Below are 19,117 nucleotides of genomic sequence, written 5' to 3' on the forward strand. Positions count from 1 at the left end.
CTACAACATTGCATCTACCCGGCAATGTGGAAAATTGCCCAGGTATGTCCCGTACACAAAAAGCAAGACAAGTCCAACCTAGCCAATTACCGCCCCATTAGTCTACTCTCGATCATCAGTATAGTGATGGAAGGTGTCATCAACAGTGCCATCAAGCGGCACTTGCTTAGCAATAACCTGCTCAGTGACGCTCAGTTTGGGTTCCGCCAGGGCCACTCAACTCCTGACTTCATTACAGCCTTGGTTCAAACTTAGACAAAAGAGCTGAACTCAAGAGGTGAGGTGAGAGTGACTGCCCTTAACATCAAGGCAGCATTTGACCAAGTATGGCATCAAGAATCCCTACCAAAACTGAAGTCAATGGGAATCGAGGGAAAACTCTCCGCTGGTTGGAGTCATACCCAGTGCAAAGGAAGATGGTTGTGGTTGTTGGAGATCAATCATCTGGATCTCCCTTCCTAACAGCACTGTGGGTGTACCTACCTCACATGGACTGTAGCAGTTCAAGAAGGAAGCTCACCACCACCTTCTCAAGGGCAATTAGGGATGGGTAATATGCCAGCGACGCCCACATCCCATGAATGAATATTTTAAAAATGCAGTGTTAGGTCTTGCTTCTGGATCTGATTATAGATCAGAGGATCTGAGAGGGGCAGACAGCGAGGGAAGGAGGTATGAACATTTGATTTCTACCTTCATATTCCAGTCTCCCCTTGGATTTTGTGGCCTGTGTACCTTCTGGCTGCAAATATAGAGTTATCTTCCACGTTTATGTTGATGACATCCAGTGCTACCTCTCACCCACCTGTCTCAGCATCTCCATTGCCTTTCTGTTTTCAGATTGCTTGTCCAACATCTAGTCTTCAATAAGCTGCAGTATCCCACAGATAAAGATTGGTAAGACCGAAGCCATCGTCTTCGGCCACTGACACAAATTCTGTACTCTTGCCACCGATTCAAGCTCCCTCTCCAGCAAGTTTCTCAAACTAAACCAGACTGTTCGCAACATCGCTGTTCTGTTTGATCCTTAAATCTGAGTTCTGACCCCACCTTCATAAGTTCTCCGTCGCTGCCTCAGTCCCTCCGCTGCTGAAACCCTCATCAACGTCTTTGTTACCTACTCAACTATTTTCTAATGCTCTTTTGGCTGGCCTCCCATCCTCCAGCTCTCGTAAACTCCAGCTCATCCAATGTTTGTGTCCTATTCTGTATCAAGTAACTCCTTTCTTCATTGACCTACATTGGCTCCTGATCACCAATGCTTCAGATTTAAAATTCTCATCCTCATGTTCAAATACTTCGATTGCCACATTGCTCCTTCTGTCGAGCTCTCCTTGACTCTGACTCTGTTCTCCCATGTATCCATCCTCCCTTTGCCCTACTGTTGGCAGCTATGCCTGAAGCCATTTAAGCCCCATGACCTGGTATTCCTCCTTTAACCCCTCTGTCTCTTCCCCTTCCTCTCCTTTTGAGCATATTAAATTTATGAAACCTCATCAAACATTCTGTAACCAGTCTGTCAAAATATGTCATACTTTAAAAACAAACCTTGATTCAATCTCCTCTTTGCCTTCTCTGCTCCAGTGGAAATAGTTCCATTATCTCAATTCTTTCCTCATAACTAGAAATGCTCAAGCCTGCTATCATTCCAGCAAAGTTAGGCTGTGTACATACACTCTTTGGCCTGAATATCCTTTATTATAGGGAGCCGACAACTGCACAGTGCTGCAACTGCAACCTAACCAAGCTATCATTAATTCTTTACTTTTGTACTTTAGAATTTATAAAAACCAAAATGGCTGAGATTGGTTGTTCCCATACTTTTGCATGATTTAATTGAGGTGTTAGCTGTATTTCAGTGGTTGCACCCTTGCCTCTGATTCAGAAGATTGTGGGTTCAAATCTCTCTCCAGGAACTTGAACTCAATATCTAGACTAATAGTCCTTTGCAGTAGTGAAGCAATCTTGTACTGTCAGACATTAAACTGAAGCCTCATTTGCCCTTGCAGGTGCCTGTAAAAGATCCCACTGCATTATTTGAAGAAGAGTAGAGGAGTCCTCTCCAGTATCCGGGCTAATATTTATCCCTTAATCAGCATATCTAAACCAGTTTATCCAATCATTATTGCTATGAGACCTTGCTGTGTGCAAATCGACTGCCACATTACAACAGTGACTACACTGCAAATAGGCTGTAAAACACTTTGGGACATCAGGAAAGGCACTATATAAATGAAAATCCTTTCTTTGATGATGTCGAAGGTTGTAACTTTCAGTTTTGATGTGGGGGTGGGGGGGAGGGGTGGGAGAGGGGAAACTGGCAATATGAGATCATGCACCCATAACATACCCCATCCAAATCACCGATTTCAGCCATTTTCCACCCCGACAAGTTGAAAGTTACACTCCATGACATCTTCAATTAAGATGAATATGGTACATTGGGACCTGTTACTGCAAGGTTTCTCTCATGAGAGCGTAACCACTCTTTTGTTTAGAAGCGATTTGTCTGGCTGCCAAAGTTAAAACCTAGCAACACTCCGCAGTACGGACCATTTAGGCCAAAATACAAAGTAACACCTATAATAGAATCCAGGAGTGTACATCAACAACTGTTTGCCTAAAAGCAATGGAGGAAATGTTTAACTGCTCCCTGCCCTGTTTACGCTGAAAAATGTGGCGGCTGATAGTCGTAAATTGAAAAGAAATCATCTGCCAATTGCCCGCTGGGCCCCGCCCATTGCAATTATGAAATGGGCTTTGAAGTGAGTGGTTTGTGCTCCCATCTGAAACTTCTTCTTCTTCTTCTTTGGCTTCCTTGTCTCGAGAGACAATGGGTAAGCGCCTGGAGGTTGTCAGTGGTTTGTGAAGCAGCGCCTGGAGTAGCTATAAAGGCCAATTCTAGAGTGACAGATTCTTCCACAGGTGCTGCAGATAAAATTGGTTGTCGGGGCTGTTACACAGTTGACTCTCCCCTTGCGCTTCTGTCTTTTTTCCTGCCAACTGCTAAGTCTCTTCGACTCGCCACACTTTAGCCCCACCTTTATGGCTGCCCGCCAGCTCTGGCGAGCACTGGCAACTGACTCCCACGACTTGTGATCAATGTCACAGGACTTCATGTCGCGTTTGCAGACATCTTTCAAACGGAGAGGTGGACGGCCGGTGGGTCTGATACCAGTGGCGAGCTCACTGTACAATGTGTCCTTGGGGATCCTGCCACCTTCACATGGCCAAGCCATCTCAAGCGCCACTGGCTCAGTAGGGTGTATATGCTGGGGATATTGGCCGCCTCGAGGACTTTTGTGTTGGAGATACGGTCCTGCTACCTGATGCCAAGGATTCTCCGGAGGCATGAAGATGGAATGAATTGAGACGTCGGTCTTGGCTGACATACGTTGTCCAGGCCTCGCTGCCGTAGAGCAAGGTACTGAGGACACAGGCTTGATACACTTGGACTTTTCTGTTCCGTGCCAGTGCGCCATTTTCCCACACTCTCTTCGCCAGTCTGGACATAGCAGTGGAAGCCTTTCCCATGCGCTTGTTGATTTCTGCATCGAGAGACAGGTTACTGGTGATAGTTGAGCCTAGATTTTTTTTTAGATTTAGAGATACAGCACTGAAACAGGCCCTTCGGCCCACCGAGTCTGTGCTGACCATTAACCACCCATTCATACTAATCCTACACTAATCCCATATTCCTACCACATCCTCACCTGTCCCTATATTCCCTTACCACCTACCTATACTAGGGGCAATTTATAATGGCCAATTTACCTATAAACCTGCAAGTCTTTTGGCTGTGGGAGGAAACCGGAGCACCCGGAGGAAACCCACGCAGACACAGGGAGAACTTGCAAACTCCACACAGGCAGTACCCAGAATGGGTACACAGTGGCGCAGTGGTTAGCACCGCAGCCTCACAGCTCCAGGGACCCGGGTTCGATTCTGGGTACTGCCTGTGCAGAGTTTGTAAGTTCTCCCTGTGTCTGCGTGGGTTTTCGCTGGGTGCTCCGGTTTCCTCCCACATCCAAAGACTTGCAGGTGATAGGTAAATTGGCCATTGTAAATTGCCCCTAGTGTAGGGATGTGATAGGGAATATGGGATTACTGTAGGGTTACTATAAATGGGTGGTTGTTGGTCGGCACAGACTCGGTGGGCCGAAGGGCCTGTTTCAGTGCTGTATCTCTAAACTAAACAAAGAACTGAACCCGGGTCGCTGGAGCTGTGAGGCTGCGGTGCTAACCACTGCGCCACTGTGCCGCCCTAGTTAGATGAACTCTTGAACCACTTCCAGAGCGTGGTCGCCGATATTGATGGATGGAGCATTTCTGACATCCTGTCCCATGATGTTCATTTTCTTGAGGCTGATGATTAGGCCAAATTCGTTGCAGGCAGCCGCAATCCTGTCACTGAGTCTCTGCAGACATTTTTCAGTGTGAGATGTTAATGCAGCATCGTCAGCAAAGAGGAGTTCCCTGATGAGAACTTTCCGTACTTTGGTCTTCGCTCTTAGACAGGCAAGGTTGAACAACCTGCCACCTGATCTTGTGTGGAGGAAAATTCCTTCTTCTGAAGACTTGAACGCGTGTGAGAGCAGCAGGGAGAAGAAGATCCCAAACAGTGTAGGTGCGAGAACACAGCCCTGTTACACGTCACTCAGGATAAAGACCAGTTCTATGAGGAACTCCATAATATCATTGGTAGCATCCCCAATACCGAACATCTGTTCCTGCTGGGGGACTTTAATCCCAGGGTTGGGGCCGACCATGATTCATCGCCCTCCTGCCTTGAGCACTATGGCATTGGAAGGATGAAGGATGAATGAGAATGGACAGAGACTGCTTGAGTTGTGTACCTATCACAACCTCTGCATCTCCAACTCGTTCTTTCATACTAAACCCTGTCACCAGTTTTCTTGGAGGCACCCAAGATCACGTCGTTGGCACCTATCTGAAACGGTCTTATGAAAATATATAAATTGGGGTCCTATATTGATTTATAAGACCATGAATGCGTGGTGCTTGTGTTTTGCAAGCTCTGTCCATTGGTACCAGAGGTTGAAAAACCTACCAAATAGTCCTTGAAGGGACTGCTGAAATCCACTGAGAAAACATTTTTGATTAGTAATTTTTGAGGTGCCTGGATGGAAATTCAGGCTCATTGTCCACCACTCAGTGATCCTCCTAGATCGCCTGCTCCACTTTGTGTGCTTGTCTTCTGACTCAGCTCCACAGAGAATCCATCAGATTTCTGTGCCCCAAACCCTGCAGTGGACTGCCTGTGTTTTATTATTGAGTGCTGGCAACTTCTGATCTCTTGCTGGAACCATTGGGCGGGTATAGCGCATAACCAGTCCAGAACCTGTTCAATACATACTCCAGTTGAAAATTGCTCCCAATATGTTTATTTCTAATTTCCCTTTTCCAATACAAATGTCATAGTTTGATAAACCGATGATTGCTTTGGCCCTTTAGCTAGGAATAACGTGTAAAATATTAATTGTTTGTCTATTGTCAGCTTGGCATTCTTGCCTTTGAGTCAGATAATTGTGGGTTCACTCCAAGACTTAAACAAATAATTTAGGCTAATATAAAAACAGAAAAGTGCTGGAAAAACTCAGCAGCTCTGGCAGCATCTGTGGAGAGAGAAGCAGAAGTTCTCCAGTTCTGAAGAAGGGTCACTGATCTGAAACGTTAACTCTGCTTCTCTCTCCACAGATGCTGCCAGACCTGCTGAGTTTTTCCAGCGCTTTTCTGTTTTTATTTCAGATTTCCAGCTTCCACAGTATTTTGCTTTAATTTAGGCTAATACCTCAGTGCAATAGTGAGGGTATGCTGCATTTTTAGAGGTGCTGTCTTTCAGAGGCAATGTTAAATAGAAGCCCTTTCTGCCTGCTCAGGTGCATGTAAAAGATCACATGGCACTATTTGAAGGTGAGCAGGAAATCTTCCTGATATACCGCTCAACATTTATCCCTTAACCATCACCCAAAATTTGATTAACTGGTCATTTATTACATTCCTTGTTTATGGGATCTTGACGCACACAAATTGGCTGCTGTGTGCCTTCATAATAATGATTGCATTTCAAAAGTAAGTCTTTGCCTGTGAGATGTTTTGGGTCATTCAGAGCACCTGAAACCTGCTATATAATTGAAAGTTGTTTCTTTATTTGTTTTTAAAATAGTTGAAAAATAATGTGTTGTGAAATAGGATTAGAGAAATGTGTACCGAACAAAACAAATTCACAGGAAAATGAACCAACTTTGGATAAGTTTAAAAAATGCAACTGAAGTTATACTTAAAAAATCTCTTAACATGCTACTGTTCTCTTAGTATTAATGTAAATATTATTGACAATATATTGTCACTTATTAAATTGATAGGTCTGGTGAACTCATATTTGAACCTGGGGATAAAGAAGCTGTGATAGCTATAAATATTCTTGATGATGATATACCAGAGGATGATGAGTTTTTTGCAGCGAGGCTCACAAATGCAAAAGGAGGAGCTGAGATTGGTTTTAATGATCAAGTGACTATAATCATCCAGTCAAATGACGATGCACATGGGATAATTGGTTTTGTACAGGTAAATGCAGGTATTCATTTTAATAGTTTCTTTTTGCATAAATATATTTCAATATTATGAAAACAGCTCAGAGGCATTTTACGTGTCTTAGGTTCCAGTGTTGTCGGCTGGAATTTTACGTTGGGCTGGTGGCCCCGCCCACTGGCCAAAAAGTCAGGGGCGAGCCCACCTCCGCTGGGCCTGGGAGCCACGCTATGATTTTACGTGGCTCAGGCCCTTAATTGGCCTTGGGCTGGACCTCCGCCCCTCTGAGGGGCCGAATGTAGTGCAGTGGAGGCGGTTTGTTCCATTGGAGGGGGTCCTCTGTGGGGTACAAAGTGCCTGATCATGAGGGTACCCCCCAAGCCCGCAAGAAGGCCGGCTGCTTTTATTGAGTGGCATCCTGAGGTCCTGAGCTGCCTGGCTGCTACTGGTAATATACCAGCAGCGGTGGGAGGAGGCACTTAAGTGGCAGTTAATTACCACTTAAGGGCCTTAATTGGCCTGGGATGGGCAGGCCACTTCTTGCCTCCGCTGCCACTTGTAAAGTTGTAGTGGGGGCGGGAAGGCGACGGGAATGGCACCCTCTGCCTCCCACTCAATTTTACAACCCACCCACCTCCAGTTTGCTCCTGGGATGGCAGAAAATTCTGGCTGTGGTGTTAATACAAAAAGGTATTTGTTCAAGACTAAAATTAAAGTGATAGCAATGTGACATCCAGATAGTGTTTGTGTTTGAGGAAACTTTCATTGTTGCTGAAAATACTGGCCAACATTTCTTCTGCTATTGGAGTGAAAAAGTAAATAGGTTGATGGTTAAACTACCAATAGTCAAGATTCTGAACTTTATAGTTGAACAACATTAGAAGTTGAGAGTATTTTATGTTCCCTTTCCCAGGGTTCCTTGTCCAAGCAAGTTGAAGAATTAGAACAGGACAGTGTGGTCACTCTGCATATTGAACGGCTGCGGGGAAAACACAGACCTGTGACTATACAATGGACAACCAATGGAAATATCAATGATATCTTTCCAACTTCTGGAGTAGTAAGGAGATTTCACTTTGTCTTTTTAATGATTGATTTGTTCCCAAGTGTTCAAAATCTTGTGGATGAGCTGGGTTGAAGTCTAGGGATTTGGATTATTGTTTTGTTACCCAAAAGTTACATTTTCCTTCATTTTACTTTATATTCCAAAAGTAACTAAGCTAAATGATCATAATTTTCAATTACTTTTGAAGTCATTTCAACAATCTTTGTTTGCTTTAGGTAAGTACAGAACCAGAAAATACTCTACAATGCATCTGGCTGGTACCAGATTTTGCCTCCACATGGTACCTCAGTAGTCCATTCCCATATTCACCACTGTCTGCAAAAGTAGTTAAATATAAACTGCCCTTCTAGTTTCCCTCTTCTAAGCTTGAGCCTGTGTGTCCCAGTTCTAAAATTGGTGGTAATCTCAAATATATTATGGGTTAAAAATTTAGTAAGATGCTTCTAAACATCTTGAACCCATGTACAATACCTGCCCTGAGCCTTCTCAGCTTCATCAGTCTCGTTTCATAGTGCAGATGCCTTAAACCCATTACTTGGATATCCTTTCTGTAGCACAGGACTCCAGGCATGGACATGTTCGTGTGTTCCACAGACTATTACCTCCTGGGATTTTTGCTGTATCTATCTGGCTATACTTCCCAAGATCTGATGATTTTGCATTACAACTGTCAGTTGTTTAGGCGGAGACCTAATGGTAATGTCACTGGACTAGTATTCCAGAGGCCTAGGCTAATGCTCGGGGGGACATGGGTTCGAATCCCACCACAACAGATGGTGAAATTTGAATTCGATTAATAAATCTGGAATTAAACGCTGGTCTAAGGGTGACCATGAAACCATTGTTGAATGTTGTAAAAACCCAACTGGATCACTAATATCTTTTAGGGAAAGAAATCTGCCATCCTTACTTGGTCTGGCCTATATGTGACTCCAAACCCACAGCAATGTGGTTGACTCTTAAATGCCCTTTGAAATAGCCGAGCAAGCCACTCAGTTGTGTCAAACCGCTACAAAGCCTAAGAAAAAACATGAAACTGGATAGGCCACCCGGCATCGACCTAGGTGCTGGAAACGACAACAGAAAACCCAGCCCTGTTGACACTGAAAAGTCCTCCTTACTAACATCTAGGGGCTTGTGCCAAAATTGGGAGAGTTGTCCCACTGACTAGTCAAGCAACAGCCTGACATAGACATACTCACGGAATCATACCGTATAGACAATGTGCCTGATACCACCATCACCATCCCTGGGTATGTCCTGTCCCACCAGAAGGCCAGACCCAGCAGAGATGGTGGCACAGTGGTATACAGTCAACATTGACTCTGGACTCCATGAAATCTTATGCCATCAGGTCAAACATGGGCAAGGAAACCTCTTGTGGATTACTACCTACCACTGTTGTGCCTAACACGCACTTACTCTTAAAGAATCCATGGAATCCGATTGGTGAAAGGTATATCAATATTTTATTCACACACTAAATCAACAAGTACATGCTCTCACTACCTGTACAGTATCAAAACACATCAAAGTACAAGCTCTCACTGCTTGCACAGTCTACTACCTGTCAAGGCTCGATGTGATCAGTCTTGGACTTGTGGCTGCTCTTTTGTTCTCTGAGCCCCTGGCTCAGGGTATCTTCTCGAGTGTTCTTCCCCAGGGTTCTCGTACCTTCCTCAGTTTCAGTCGGGTTAAATCTTGTTTCTAAGACCCACCCCTCATACTTACTCATGGGGGTCTGGTATAATGACATAATAATTCCTTATTTGGTTCAGTAAGAACCTATTCAAAACTTCAGTTTCCCATTGTCTACTATGAGTTTAACCATATCTGGTGTCCATGACGACTTCTAGTTTCAGGGATCCTCCTCAATACCTTTTCTATAATCATATCTACAACTCCTTGGCCATCTGTGTGCTGTGGCCTCTTTTACCCATCCTCCCTTCAACACACTGTTCATTGTTGTGTTACTGGCCCCTTTGTTTTAATTAAGTTCTTATGTGTTTTTGCTATATGTGTTTTTGCTGGGTCTACACCACCCACATCTCCCTTGGCTGATGAATCAGTGCTTCTCCATGTTGAACACCAATTGGAAGAAGTACTGTGTAGCAAGGCACAGCATGTACTCTGATGGGGGGGCGGTGGGGGGGGGGTGGGTGGTGCGGATTTCAATGTCCATCACCAAGAGTGGCTTGGTAGCACCACGATTGACTGGGCTGGCCAAGTCCTAAAGGACATAGCTGCTAGACTGGGTCTGCGGCAGGTAGTGAGGGAACCAACAACAGGGAAAATCCTACTTGACCTCATCCTCACCAGTCTACTTGTCACTGATGCATCTGTCCATGACACTATTGGTAGGAGTGACCATCGCACAGCCCTTGTGGAGACGACGCCCCGTCTTCACATTGAGAATACTCTCCATCGTGTTGTGTGGCACTACCACCTTAATGGGATAGATTTCAAACAGATCTAACAACTCAAAACTGGGCATCCATAGAAACATTGAAAATAGGAGCAGGGGTAAGCCATTTGGCCCTGAGAGCCTGCTGCGCCATTCATTATAATAATGGATGATCATCCAAGTAGGTAGCCTGTTCTTGCCTTCGCCCCATACCCTTTGATCCCTTTAGACCCAAGAGCTATATCTAACTCCTTCTTGAAAACATACAATGTTTTGGCCTCAACTGCTTTCTGTGGTAGCGAATTCCACAGGCCCACCACTCTCTGGGTGAAGAAATTTCTCCTCCTCTCAGTCCTGAAAGGTCTACTTCGTATCCTTAGACTATGACCCCTGGTTTTGGACTGCCCCACCATTGGGAACATCCTTCCTGCTTCTACCCTGTCAAGTACTGTCAGAATCCTATTCTTCTGAACTCCAGCGAATATAATCCTAACCGACTCAATCTCTCCTCATACGTCAGTCCCACCTTCCCAGGAATCAGTCCGGTAAACATTCGCTGCACTTCCTCTATAGCAAGAACATCCTTCCTCAGATAAGGAGACCAAAACAGCACACAATATTCCAGTTGTGGCCTCACCAAGGCCCTGTATAATTGCAGCAAGACATCCCTGCTCCTGTACTCGAATCCTCTCGCTATGAAGGCCAACATACCATTTGCCTTTTTACCGCCTGTTGCACCTGCATGCTTACCTTCAGCGACTGGTGTAGGAGAACACCCAGGTCTCGCTGCATATTTCCCTCTCTCAGTTTAAAGCCATTCAGATAATAATCTGCCTTCCTGTTTTTGCTACCAAAGTGGATAACCTCACATTTATCCACATTATACTGCATCTGCCATGCATTAGCCCACTCACTCAACTTGTCCAAATCACCCTGAAGCCTCTCTGCATCCTCCTCAGAACTCACCCTCCCACCTAGTTTTGTGTCATCTGCAAATTTGGAGATATTACATTTAGTTCGCTCATCTAAATCATGAATGTATATTGTGAATAGCTGGGGTCCGAGCACCGATCCCTGCAGTACCCCACTAGTCACTGCCTGCCATTAGAATAAAGACCCATTTATCCCTATTTCCTGTCCGCCAACCAATTTTCTATCCATCGCAATACACTACCCCCAATCCCATGTGCTTTAATTTTACATGCTAATCTCTTATGTGGGACTTTGTCGAAAGCCTTCTGAAAGTCCAAGTAAACCACATCCACTGGCTCCCCCTCATCAACTCTACGAGTTATATCCTCGTAAATCCATGCTGACTTGCCCGATTCTACCACTGTTCTCTAAGTGCTCTGCTATAAAATCTTTGATAATGGACTCTAGAATTTTCCCCACTACTGACGTCATGCTGACTGGTCTATAATTCCCTGTTTTCTCTCTACCTCTCTTTTTAAATAGTGGGGTTACATTAACTACCCTCCAATCTGTAGGAACTGTTCCAGGGTCTATAGAATCTTGGAAGATGACCACCAATGCATCCACTATTTCTAGGGCCACTTCCTTAAGTATTCTGGGATGCATACCATCAGGCCCTGGGGGTTTATCGGCCTTCAATCCCATCAATTTCCCCAACACCATTTCTCTACTAATACTGATTTCTTTCAGTTCCTCTCTCTCATTAAATCCTGTGTTCCCCAATGTTTCTGGTATGATATTTGTGTCCTCCTTTGTGAAGACAAAACCAAAGTATGCACTTAGTTGGTCAGCCAGTTCTTTATTCCCCATAATAAATTCCCCTGTTTCTGACTGTAAGTGACCTACATTTGTCTTCACCAATCTTTTTCTCTTCATATACCTATAGAAACTTTTACAGTCAGTTTTTATGTTCCCTGCAAGTTTGCTGTCATACTCTATGTTCCCCTTCTTAATCAATCCCTTGGTCCTCCTTTGCTGAATTCTAAACAATTCCCAATCCTGAGGTCTGTTGTTCTTGCTGGCAAATTTATATGCCTGTTCCTTAGATCTAATGCCATCTCTAATTTCCCTTGTAAGCCATGGTTTGGCTACCTTTCCGTTTTACTTTTGCGCCAGATGGGAATAAATAATTGTTGCAGTTCATCCATGCGCTCTTTGAATGTTTGCCATTGCCTATCCACCGTCATCCCTGCAAGTAACGTTTCCGAATCCATCATGGCCAGCTCGCGCCTCATACCTTCGTAGTTTACATTACTAAGATTCAGGACCCTTGTCTCAGAATCAACTACGTCACTCTCTATCTTGACGAAGAATTCTATCATATTATGGTTGCTCATCCCAAGGGGTCTCGCACCACTAGATTGTCAATTATTCCTCTCTCATTACACAACACCCAGTCTAGGATGGCCTGTTCTCTAGTTGGTTCCTCAACATATTTATCCAGAGAACCATCCCGTATACACTCCATGAATTCCTCCTCTATGGTTTTGTGACTAATTTGATTTGCCCAATCTAATAGCAGATTAAAGTCACCCATAATTACAGATGTTCCTTTATCGCATGCATCTCTAATTTCCTGTTTAATGCCATTCCCAACATCACCACTACAGTTTGTGTGTCTATATACAACCCCCACTAACCTTTTTTGCCCCTTAATGTTTCTCAGCTCTACCCATACAGATTCCACATCGTCAGAGCTAATATCTTTCCTCACTATTGTGTTAATTTCCTCTTTAACCAGCAATGCAACTGCACCGCCTTTTGCTTTTTGTCTGTCCTTCCTAAATACTGAATATCCCTGCATGTTCATTTCCAATCCCTGGTCACCTTGCAGCCATGTCTCCGTAATCCCGACTATATCATACCTGTTTACATCTATTTGTGCGATTAATTCCTCCACTTTATTGCGAATGCTCCGCGCGTTAAGGCACAAAGCCTTAAGGCTTGTCTTTTTAACATTATTTGGCCCCTTCCCACTATTTTTCACTGTGGCCCTGTTTGATTCTGGCCCTTGATTTCTCTGCCTATCACATTTCTTATTCCCCTTACTGTCTTTTGTTCTTGTCTTTGATCCCCCTCCTCTGACTCTTTGCAAAGGTTCCCATCCCCCTGCCATTTTAGTTGAAACCCTCCCCAACCACTCTCGCAAATACTCCCCCCAGGCACAGTGGCACGGTGGTTAGCACCACAGCCTCACAGCTCCAGCGACCAGGTTTCGGTTCTGGGTACTGCCAGTGCGGAGTTTGCAAGTTCTCCCTGTGACCGCGTGGGTTTCTGCTGGGTCCTCCGGTTTCCTCCCGCAGCCAAAGACTTGCAGGTTGATAGGTAAATTGGCATTTATAATTTGCCCCTAGTGTAGGTCAGTGGTAGGAGAATGGTGGGGATGTGGTCAGGAATATGGGATTAATGTAGAATTAGTATAAATGGGTGGTTGTTGGTTGGCACAGACTTGGTGGGCTGAAGGGCCTGTTTCAGTGCTGTATCTCTCTGTGACTCTATGACATCAGTCCTGGTCCTGCCCAGGTGTAACCCGTCCAGTTTGTACTGGTCCCACCTCCCCCAGAACTGGTCTCAATGCCCCAGGAATCAAAAACCCTCCCTCTCACACCATCTCTGCAGCCACATATTCATCCAATATATCTTGCTGTTTTGTACTCTGACTAGCACGTGACACTGGTAGTAATCCTGAGATCACCACCTTTGAGGTCCTACTTTTCAACTTACTTCCTAGCTCTCTATATTCTGCTTTTAGGACCTCATCCTTTTTGTTTACCTATGTCATTTGTACCAATGTGTACCATGACCACTGGCTGTTCACCCGCCTCCTTCAGAATGTCTTGTAACCGCTCTGAGACATCCTTGACCCTAGCACCAGGGAGGCAACATACTATCCTGGAGCCTCTTTTGCGGCCACAGAAACGCCTATCTATTCCCCTATAACTATTGCATTCCCACACTTTTTACTCCTTCCCTGTGCAGCAGAGCCAACCGTGGTGCAACAAATTGGGCTGTTGCTGCTTTCCCCTGAGAGGCCATTCCCCCAACAGTATCCAAAGCAGTATACCTGTTTTGCAGGGGAATAGCCACAGGAGATTCCTGCACTGCCTGGCTAGTCCTCTTGCTCTGCCTGGTGGTCACCCATTCCCCTCCTGCCTGTGGGGGTCTGAGCCTGCGGTGTGACCACCTATCTATACATGCTATCGATGATACGCTCTGCCTCATGGATGCTCCACAGTGTCCCCAGCTGCCGCTCCATCTCCGAAACCAGGGCTTCCAGGAGCTGCAGCTGGATTCATTTCCTGCACAGATGCTGGTCCCGGGCACTGGAAATACTCCCGGCTTCCGTCATGGGGCACGAGGAGCACACCACAGCTTTGAGTTCTCCTGCCATGACTTAACCCTTTAAGTTAGATTAAACCTTCTGGAAGATCTTAATGTCCAATAATACTCTCGGGCCCTTCTTCCCTGGACCTCATTACTACGGAACTCCCTTAAAAAAAACACTACTTTCTATATTTGAAATAAACTTTAAACTTTTCTTACCTGAGATACTTACCCAGCTATTTAGAGCAATTCGCTAAGAGCAGTGACTCACCAACAAATCATCTTGCAGCTCTCCTGTGACATCACTGTTGACTTTTTTTTTTCAAAACTCAGGCGTGCTGCTGCTGCACTTCTAAACTCTGCCAGTCTCACTCAGTCTCGCTCCTTCCCGCTGCCGCTGCATTTTAAACTCTGCCGGTCTCACTCAGTCTCGCTCCTTCCCGCTCTCGCTGCATTTTAAACTCTGCCGGTCTCACTCAGTCTCGCTCCTTCCCGCTGCCACTGCACTTATAAACTCTGCCGGTCTCACTCAGTCTCACTACTTTCCACTGCCGCTGCACTTTTAAGCTCTGCTGGTGAGGTGCTGTGGGCCAACAGCAGCAGCAGAATTGTACTCAACCACAATCTGTAACCTCATGGCTCGGTATATCCCTCACTCTACCATTGCCATCAAGCCAGGAGACCAACCCTAGTTCAATGAAGAGTGCAGGAAGGCATACCAGGAGAGGCATCAGTCATAACTAAAAAAGAGGTGTCAGCCTGGTGAAGCTACCACGCAGGACCACTTGCATGCCTAACGTCATAAGCAGCATGCGATAGACAGGGTGAAGTGATCCCACAACCAATGGATCAGATCTAAGCTCTGCAGCCCTGCCACATCCAGTCGTGAATGGTGGTGGACAATTAAACAGCTAACAGGAGGAGGAGACTCCAAAAACATCCCCATCCTCAAAAATGGGGGAGCCCAGCATATCAGTGCAAAAGAAAAGGCTGAAGCATTTACATCCATCTTCAGACAGAAGTGCCGAGCGGATGATCCAACTTAGCCTCCTCCTGAGGTCCCCAGCATCACAGATGCCAGTCTTCAGTTAATCCAATTCACTCCACGTGATATCAAGAAACAGCTGAGGGCACTGGATACTGCAAAAGCTATGGGCCCTGACAGCATTTTGGCAATAGTACTGAAGACGTGCTCCAGAACGAGCCACACCCCTAGCCAAACTGTTCCAGTACAGTTACAACACTGGCATCTACCCGGCAATGTGGAAAATTACCCAAGTATGCAAACAGCAGGACAAATCCAACCCAGCCAATTACCACCCTATCAGTCTACTCTCAATCATCAGCAAAGTGAAGGAAGGGGTTGTCGACAGTGCTATCAAGCGGCACTTGCTTAGCAATAACCTTCTCACTGACGCTCAGCTTGGGTTCCATCAGGGCCACTCAGCTCCTGACCTCATTACAGCATTGGTCCAAACATGGACAAAAGAGCTGAACTCAAGAGGTGAGGTGAGAGTGACTGCCCTTGACATTAAGGCAGCATTTGACCAAGTATGGCATCAAGGAGCCCTCGCAGAACTGGAGTCAATTGGAATCGGGGCGAAACTGTCTGCTGGTTGGAGTCATGTCTAGCACAAAGGAAGATGGTTGTGGCTGTTGGAGGTAAATCAATTCAGCTCAAGGATATCACTGCAGGAGTTCCTCAAGGTAGTGTCCTAGGTCCAACCATCTTCAGCTGCTTCATCACTGACCTTCCTTCAATCATAAGGTCAGAAGTGGGGATGTTCGCTGATGATTGCACTATGTTCAGCACCATTCGTGACTTTTCAGATACTGAAGCAACCCGTGTCCTGACGCAGCAAGACCTGGACAATATCCAGGCTTGGGCTGATAAATGGCAAGTAACATTTGCGCCACACAAGTGCCAGGCAATGACCATCTCAAACAAGAGAGAATCTAACCATCTCCCCTTAATGTTCAATGGTATGACCATCGCTGAATCCCCCACAATCAACATGAGGACACAAAGAATCTGCAAAGGGATAGAGGTAGGTTGAGTGAGTGGGCAAAAACCTGGCAGATGGAGTTCAACGTGGGAAAGTATGAGGTCATCCACGTTGGTAGGAAGAATAAAGAGGCAGATTATTATTTAGATGGAGAAATATACTGCAGTACAGAGCGATCTGGGTGTTCTTGTACGTAGAAACATTGAAAATAGGAGCAGGAGTAGGCCATTTGGTCCTTCGAGCCTGCTCTGCCATTCATTATGATCATGGCATATCATCCAGCTCAGTAACCTGTTCCCACTTTCGCCCCATACCCTTTGATCCCTTTCGACCCAAGAGCTATATCTAACTCCTTCTTGAAAACATACAATGTTTTGGCCTCAACTGTTTTCTGTGGTAGTGAATTCCACAGACCCACCACTGTCTGGGTGAATAGATTTCTCCTCCTCTCAGTCCTGAAAGGTTTACCCTGTATTCTTAGACTATGACCCCTGGTTCTGGACTGCCCCATCATGGGGAACATCCTTCCTGCATCTATCCTGTCAAGTCCTGTTAGAATTTTATAGGTTTCTATGAGATCCCCCCTCACTCTTTTGAACTCCAGCACTATAATCCTAACTGACTCAATCTCTCCACATACGTCAGTCCCGCCATCCCAGGAATCAGTCCGGTAAACCTTCACTGCGCTGCCTCTATAGCAAGAACATCCTTCCTCAGATAAGGAGACCAAAACTGCACACTTTATTCCAGGTGTGGCCTCACCAAGGCCCTGTATAATTGCAGCAAGACATCCCTGCTTCTGTCCTCAAATCCTCTCGCTATGAAGGCCAACGTACCATTTGCCTTTTTTACCGCTTGTTGCACCTGCATGCTTACCTTCAGCGACTGGTGTAGGAGAACACCCAGGTCTCGCTGCATATTCCCCTCTCTCAGTTTAAAGCCATTCAGATAATAATCTGCCTTCCTGTTTTTGCTACCAAAGTGGATAACCTCACATTTATGCACATTATACTGCATCTGCCATGCATTAGCCCACTCACTCAACTTGTCCAAATCACCCTGAAGCCTCTCTGCATCCTCCTCACAACTCACCCTCCTACCCAGTTTTGTGTCATCTGCAAATTTGGAGATATTACATTTAGTTCCCTCATCTAAATCATGAATGTATATTGTGAATAGCTGGGGTCCTAGCACAAATCCCTGCGGTACCCCACTAGTCACAGCCTGCCATTCAGAAAAAGACCCATTTATCCCTACTCTTTGTTTCCTGTCCGCCAACCAATTTTCTATCCATCGCAATACACTCCCTCCAATCCCATGTGCTTTAATTTTACACGCTAATCACTTATGTGGGACTTTGTCGAAAGCCATCTGAAAGTCCAAATAAACCACATCCTCTGACTCCCCCTAATCAAGGTGAGGTGTGGTGAGAGTGACTGCACTTGACATCAAGGCAGCATTTGACCGAGTATGGCATTAAGGAGCCCTAGCAAAATTGAGGTAAATGGGAAACAGGGGGAAAACCCTCCGCTGGCTGGAGTCATACCTAGCGCAAAGGAAGATGGTTGTGGTTGTTGGAGGTCAATCATCTGAGCTCCAGGACATCACTGCAGGACTTCCTCAGGGTAGTGTCCTAGGCCCAACCATGTTCAGCTGCTTCATCAATGACCTTCCTTCAATCATAAGGTTAGAAGTGGGGATGTTCGCTGATGATTGCACAATGTTCAGCACCATTCGTGACTCCTCAGATACTGAAGCAGACTGTGTAGAAATACAGCAAGGCCTGGACAATATCCAGGCTTGGGCTGATAAGTGGCAAGTAACATTCGTGCCACACAAGTGCCAGGCAATGACCATCTCCAACAAGAGAGAATCTAACCATCTCCCCTTGACATTCAACGGCATTACCATCGCTGAATCCCCCATTATCAACATCCTAGGAGCTACCATTGACCAGAAACTGAACTGGAGTAGCCATATAAATACCATGGCTACAAGAGCAGGTCAGAGGCTAGGAATCCTGAGGCGAGTAACTCACCTCCTGACTCCCCAAAGCCTGTCCACCATCTACAAGGCACAAGTCAGGAGTGTGATGGAATACTCTCCACTTGCTTGGATGGATGCAGCTCCAACAACACTCAAGAAGCTCGACATCATCCAGGAAAAGCATCCCGCTTGATTGGCACCCCATCTACAAACATTCACTCCTTCCACCACCGACGCACAGTGGCAGCAGTGTGTACCATTTACAAGATGCACTGCAGCAATGCACCAAGGCTCGTTAGACAGCACCTTCCAAACCCGCGACCTCTCCCAACTAGAAGGACAAGGGCAGCAAATACATGGGAACGCCACCACCTGCAAGTTCCCCTCCAAGTCACACACCATCCTAACTTGGAACTATATCGCCGTTCCTTCACTGTCACTGGGTCAAAATCCTGGAACTCCCTTCCTAACAGCACTGTGGGTATACCTACCCCAAATGGACTGCAGCGGTTCAAGAAGGCAGCTCACCACCACCTTCTCCAGGGCAGTTAGGGATGGGCAATAAATGCTGACCTGGCCAGTGACGCCCACATCCCATGAATGAATTTTTAAAAAATCAATTCTACTAGTTACATCCTCGAGGAATTCTAGTAGATTTGTCAAGCATGATTTCCCTTTCGTAAATCCATGCTGACTCTGTTTGATTCTACCACTGTTCTCCAAATGTTCTGCTATAAAAACTTTCTTAATGGACCCTAGAATTTTCCCCACTACTGACGTCAGGCTGACTGGTCTATAATTCCC

At 45.6% G+C, this 19,117-nt stretch overlaps 1 protein-coding gene across 1 annotated transcript in view; it reads left to right on the forward strand.

Moving 5' to 3' along the window:
* Window positions 1-19,117, forward strand: part of adgrv1 (adhesion G protein-coupled receptor V1) — an 810,104-nt gene that overhangs the window by 315,420 nt on the left and 475,567 nt on the right. The window contains exons 51-52 of the mRNA XM_068029668.1: window positions 6,387-6,591; window positions 7,469-7,615. Coding sequence (XP_067885769.1) covers window positions 6,387-6,591; window positions 7,469-7,615 — 352 coding nt within the window. The remainder of the gene's footprint in view (window positions 1-6,386; window positions 6,592-7,468; window positions 7,616-19,117) is intronic.

This window comes from Heterodontus francisci, chromosome 4 (assembly GCF_036365525.1).
Source record: "Heterodontus francisci isolate sHetFra1 chromosome 4, sHetFra1.hap1, whole genome shotgun sequence".
In the NCBI taxonomy this organism is placed as follows: domain Eukaryota; kingdom Metazoa; phylum Chordata; class Chondrichthyes; order Heterodontiformes; family Heterodontidae; genus Heterodontus; species Heterodontus francisci.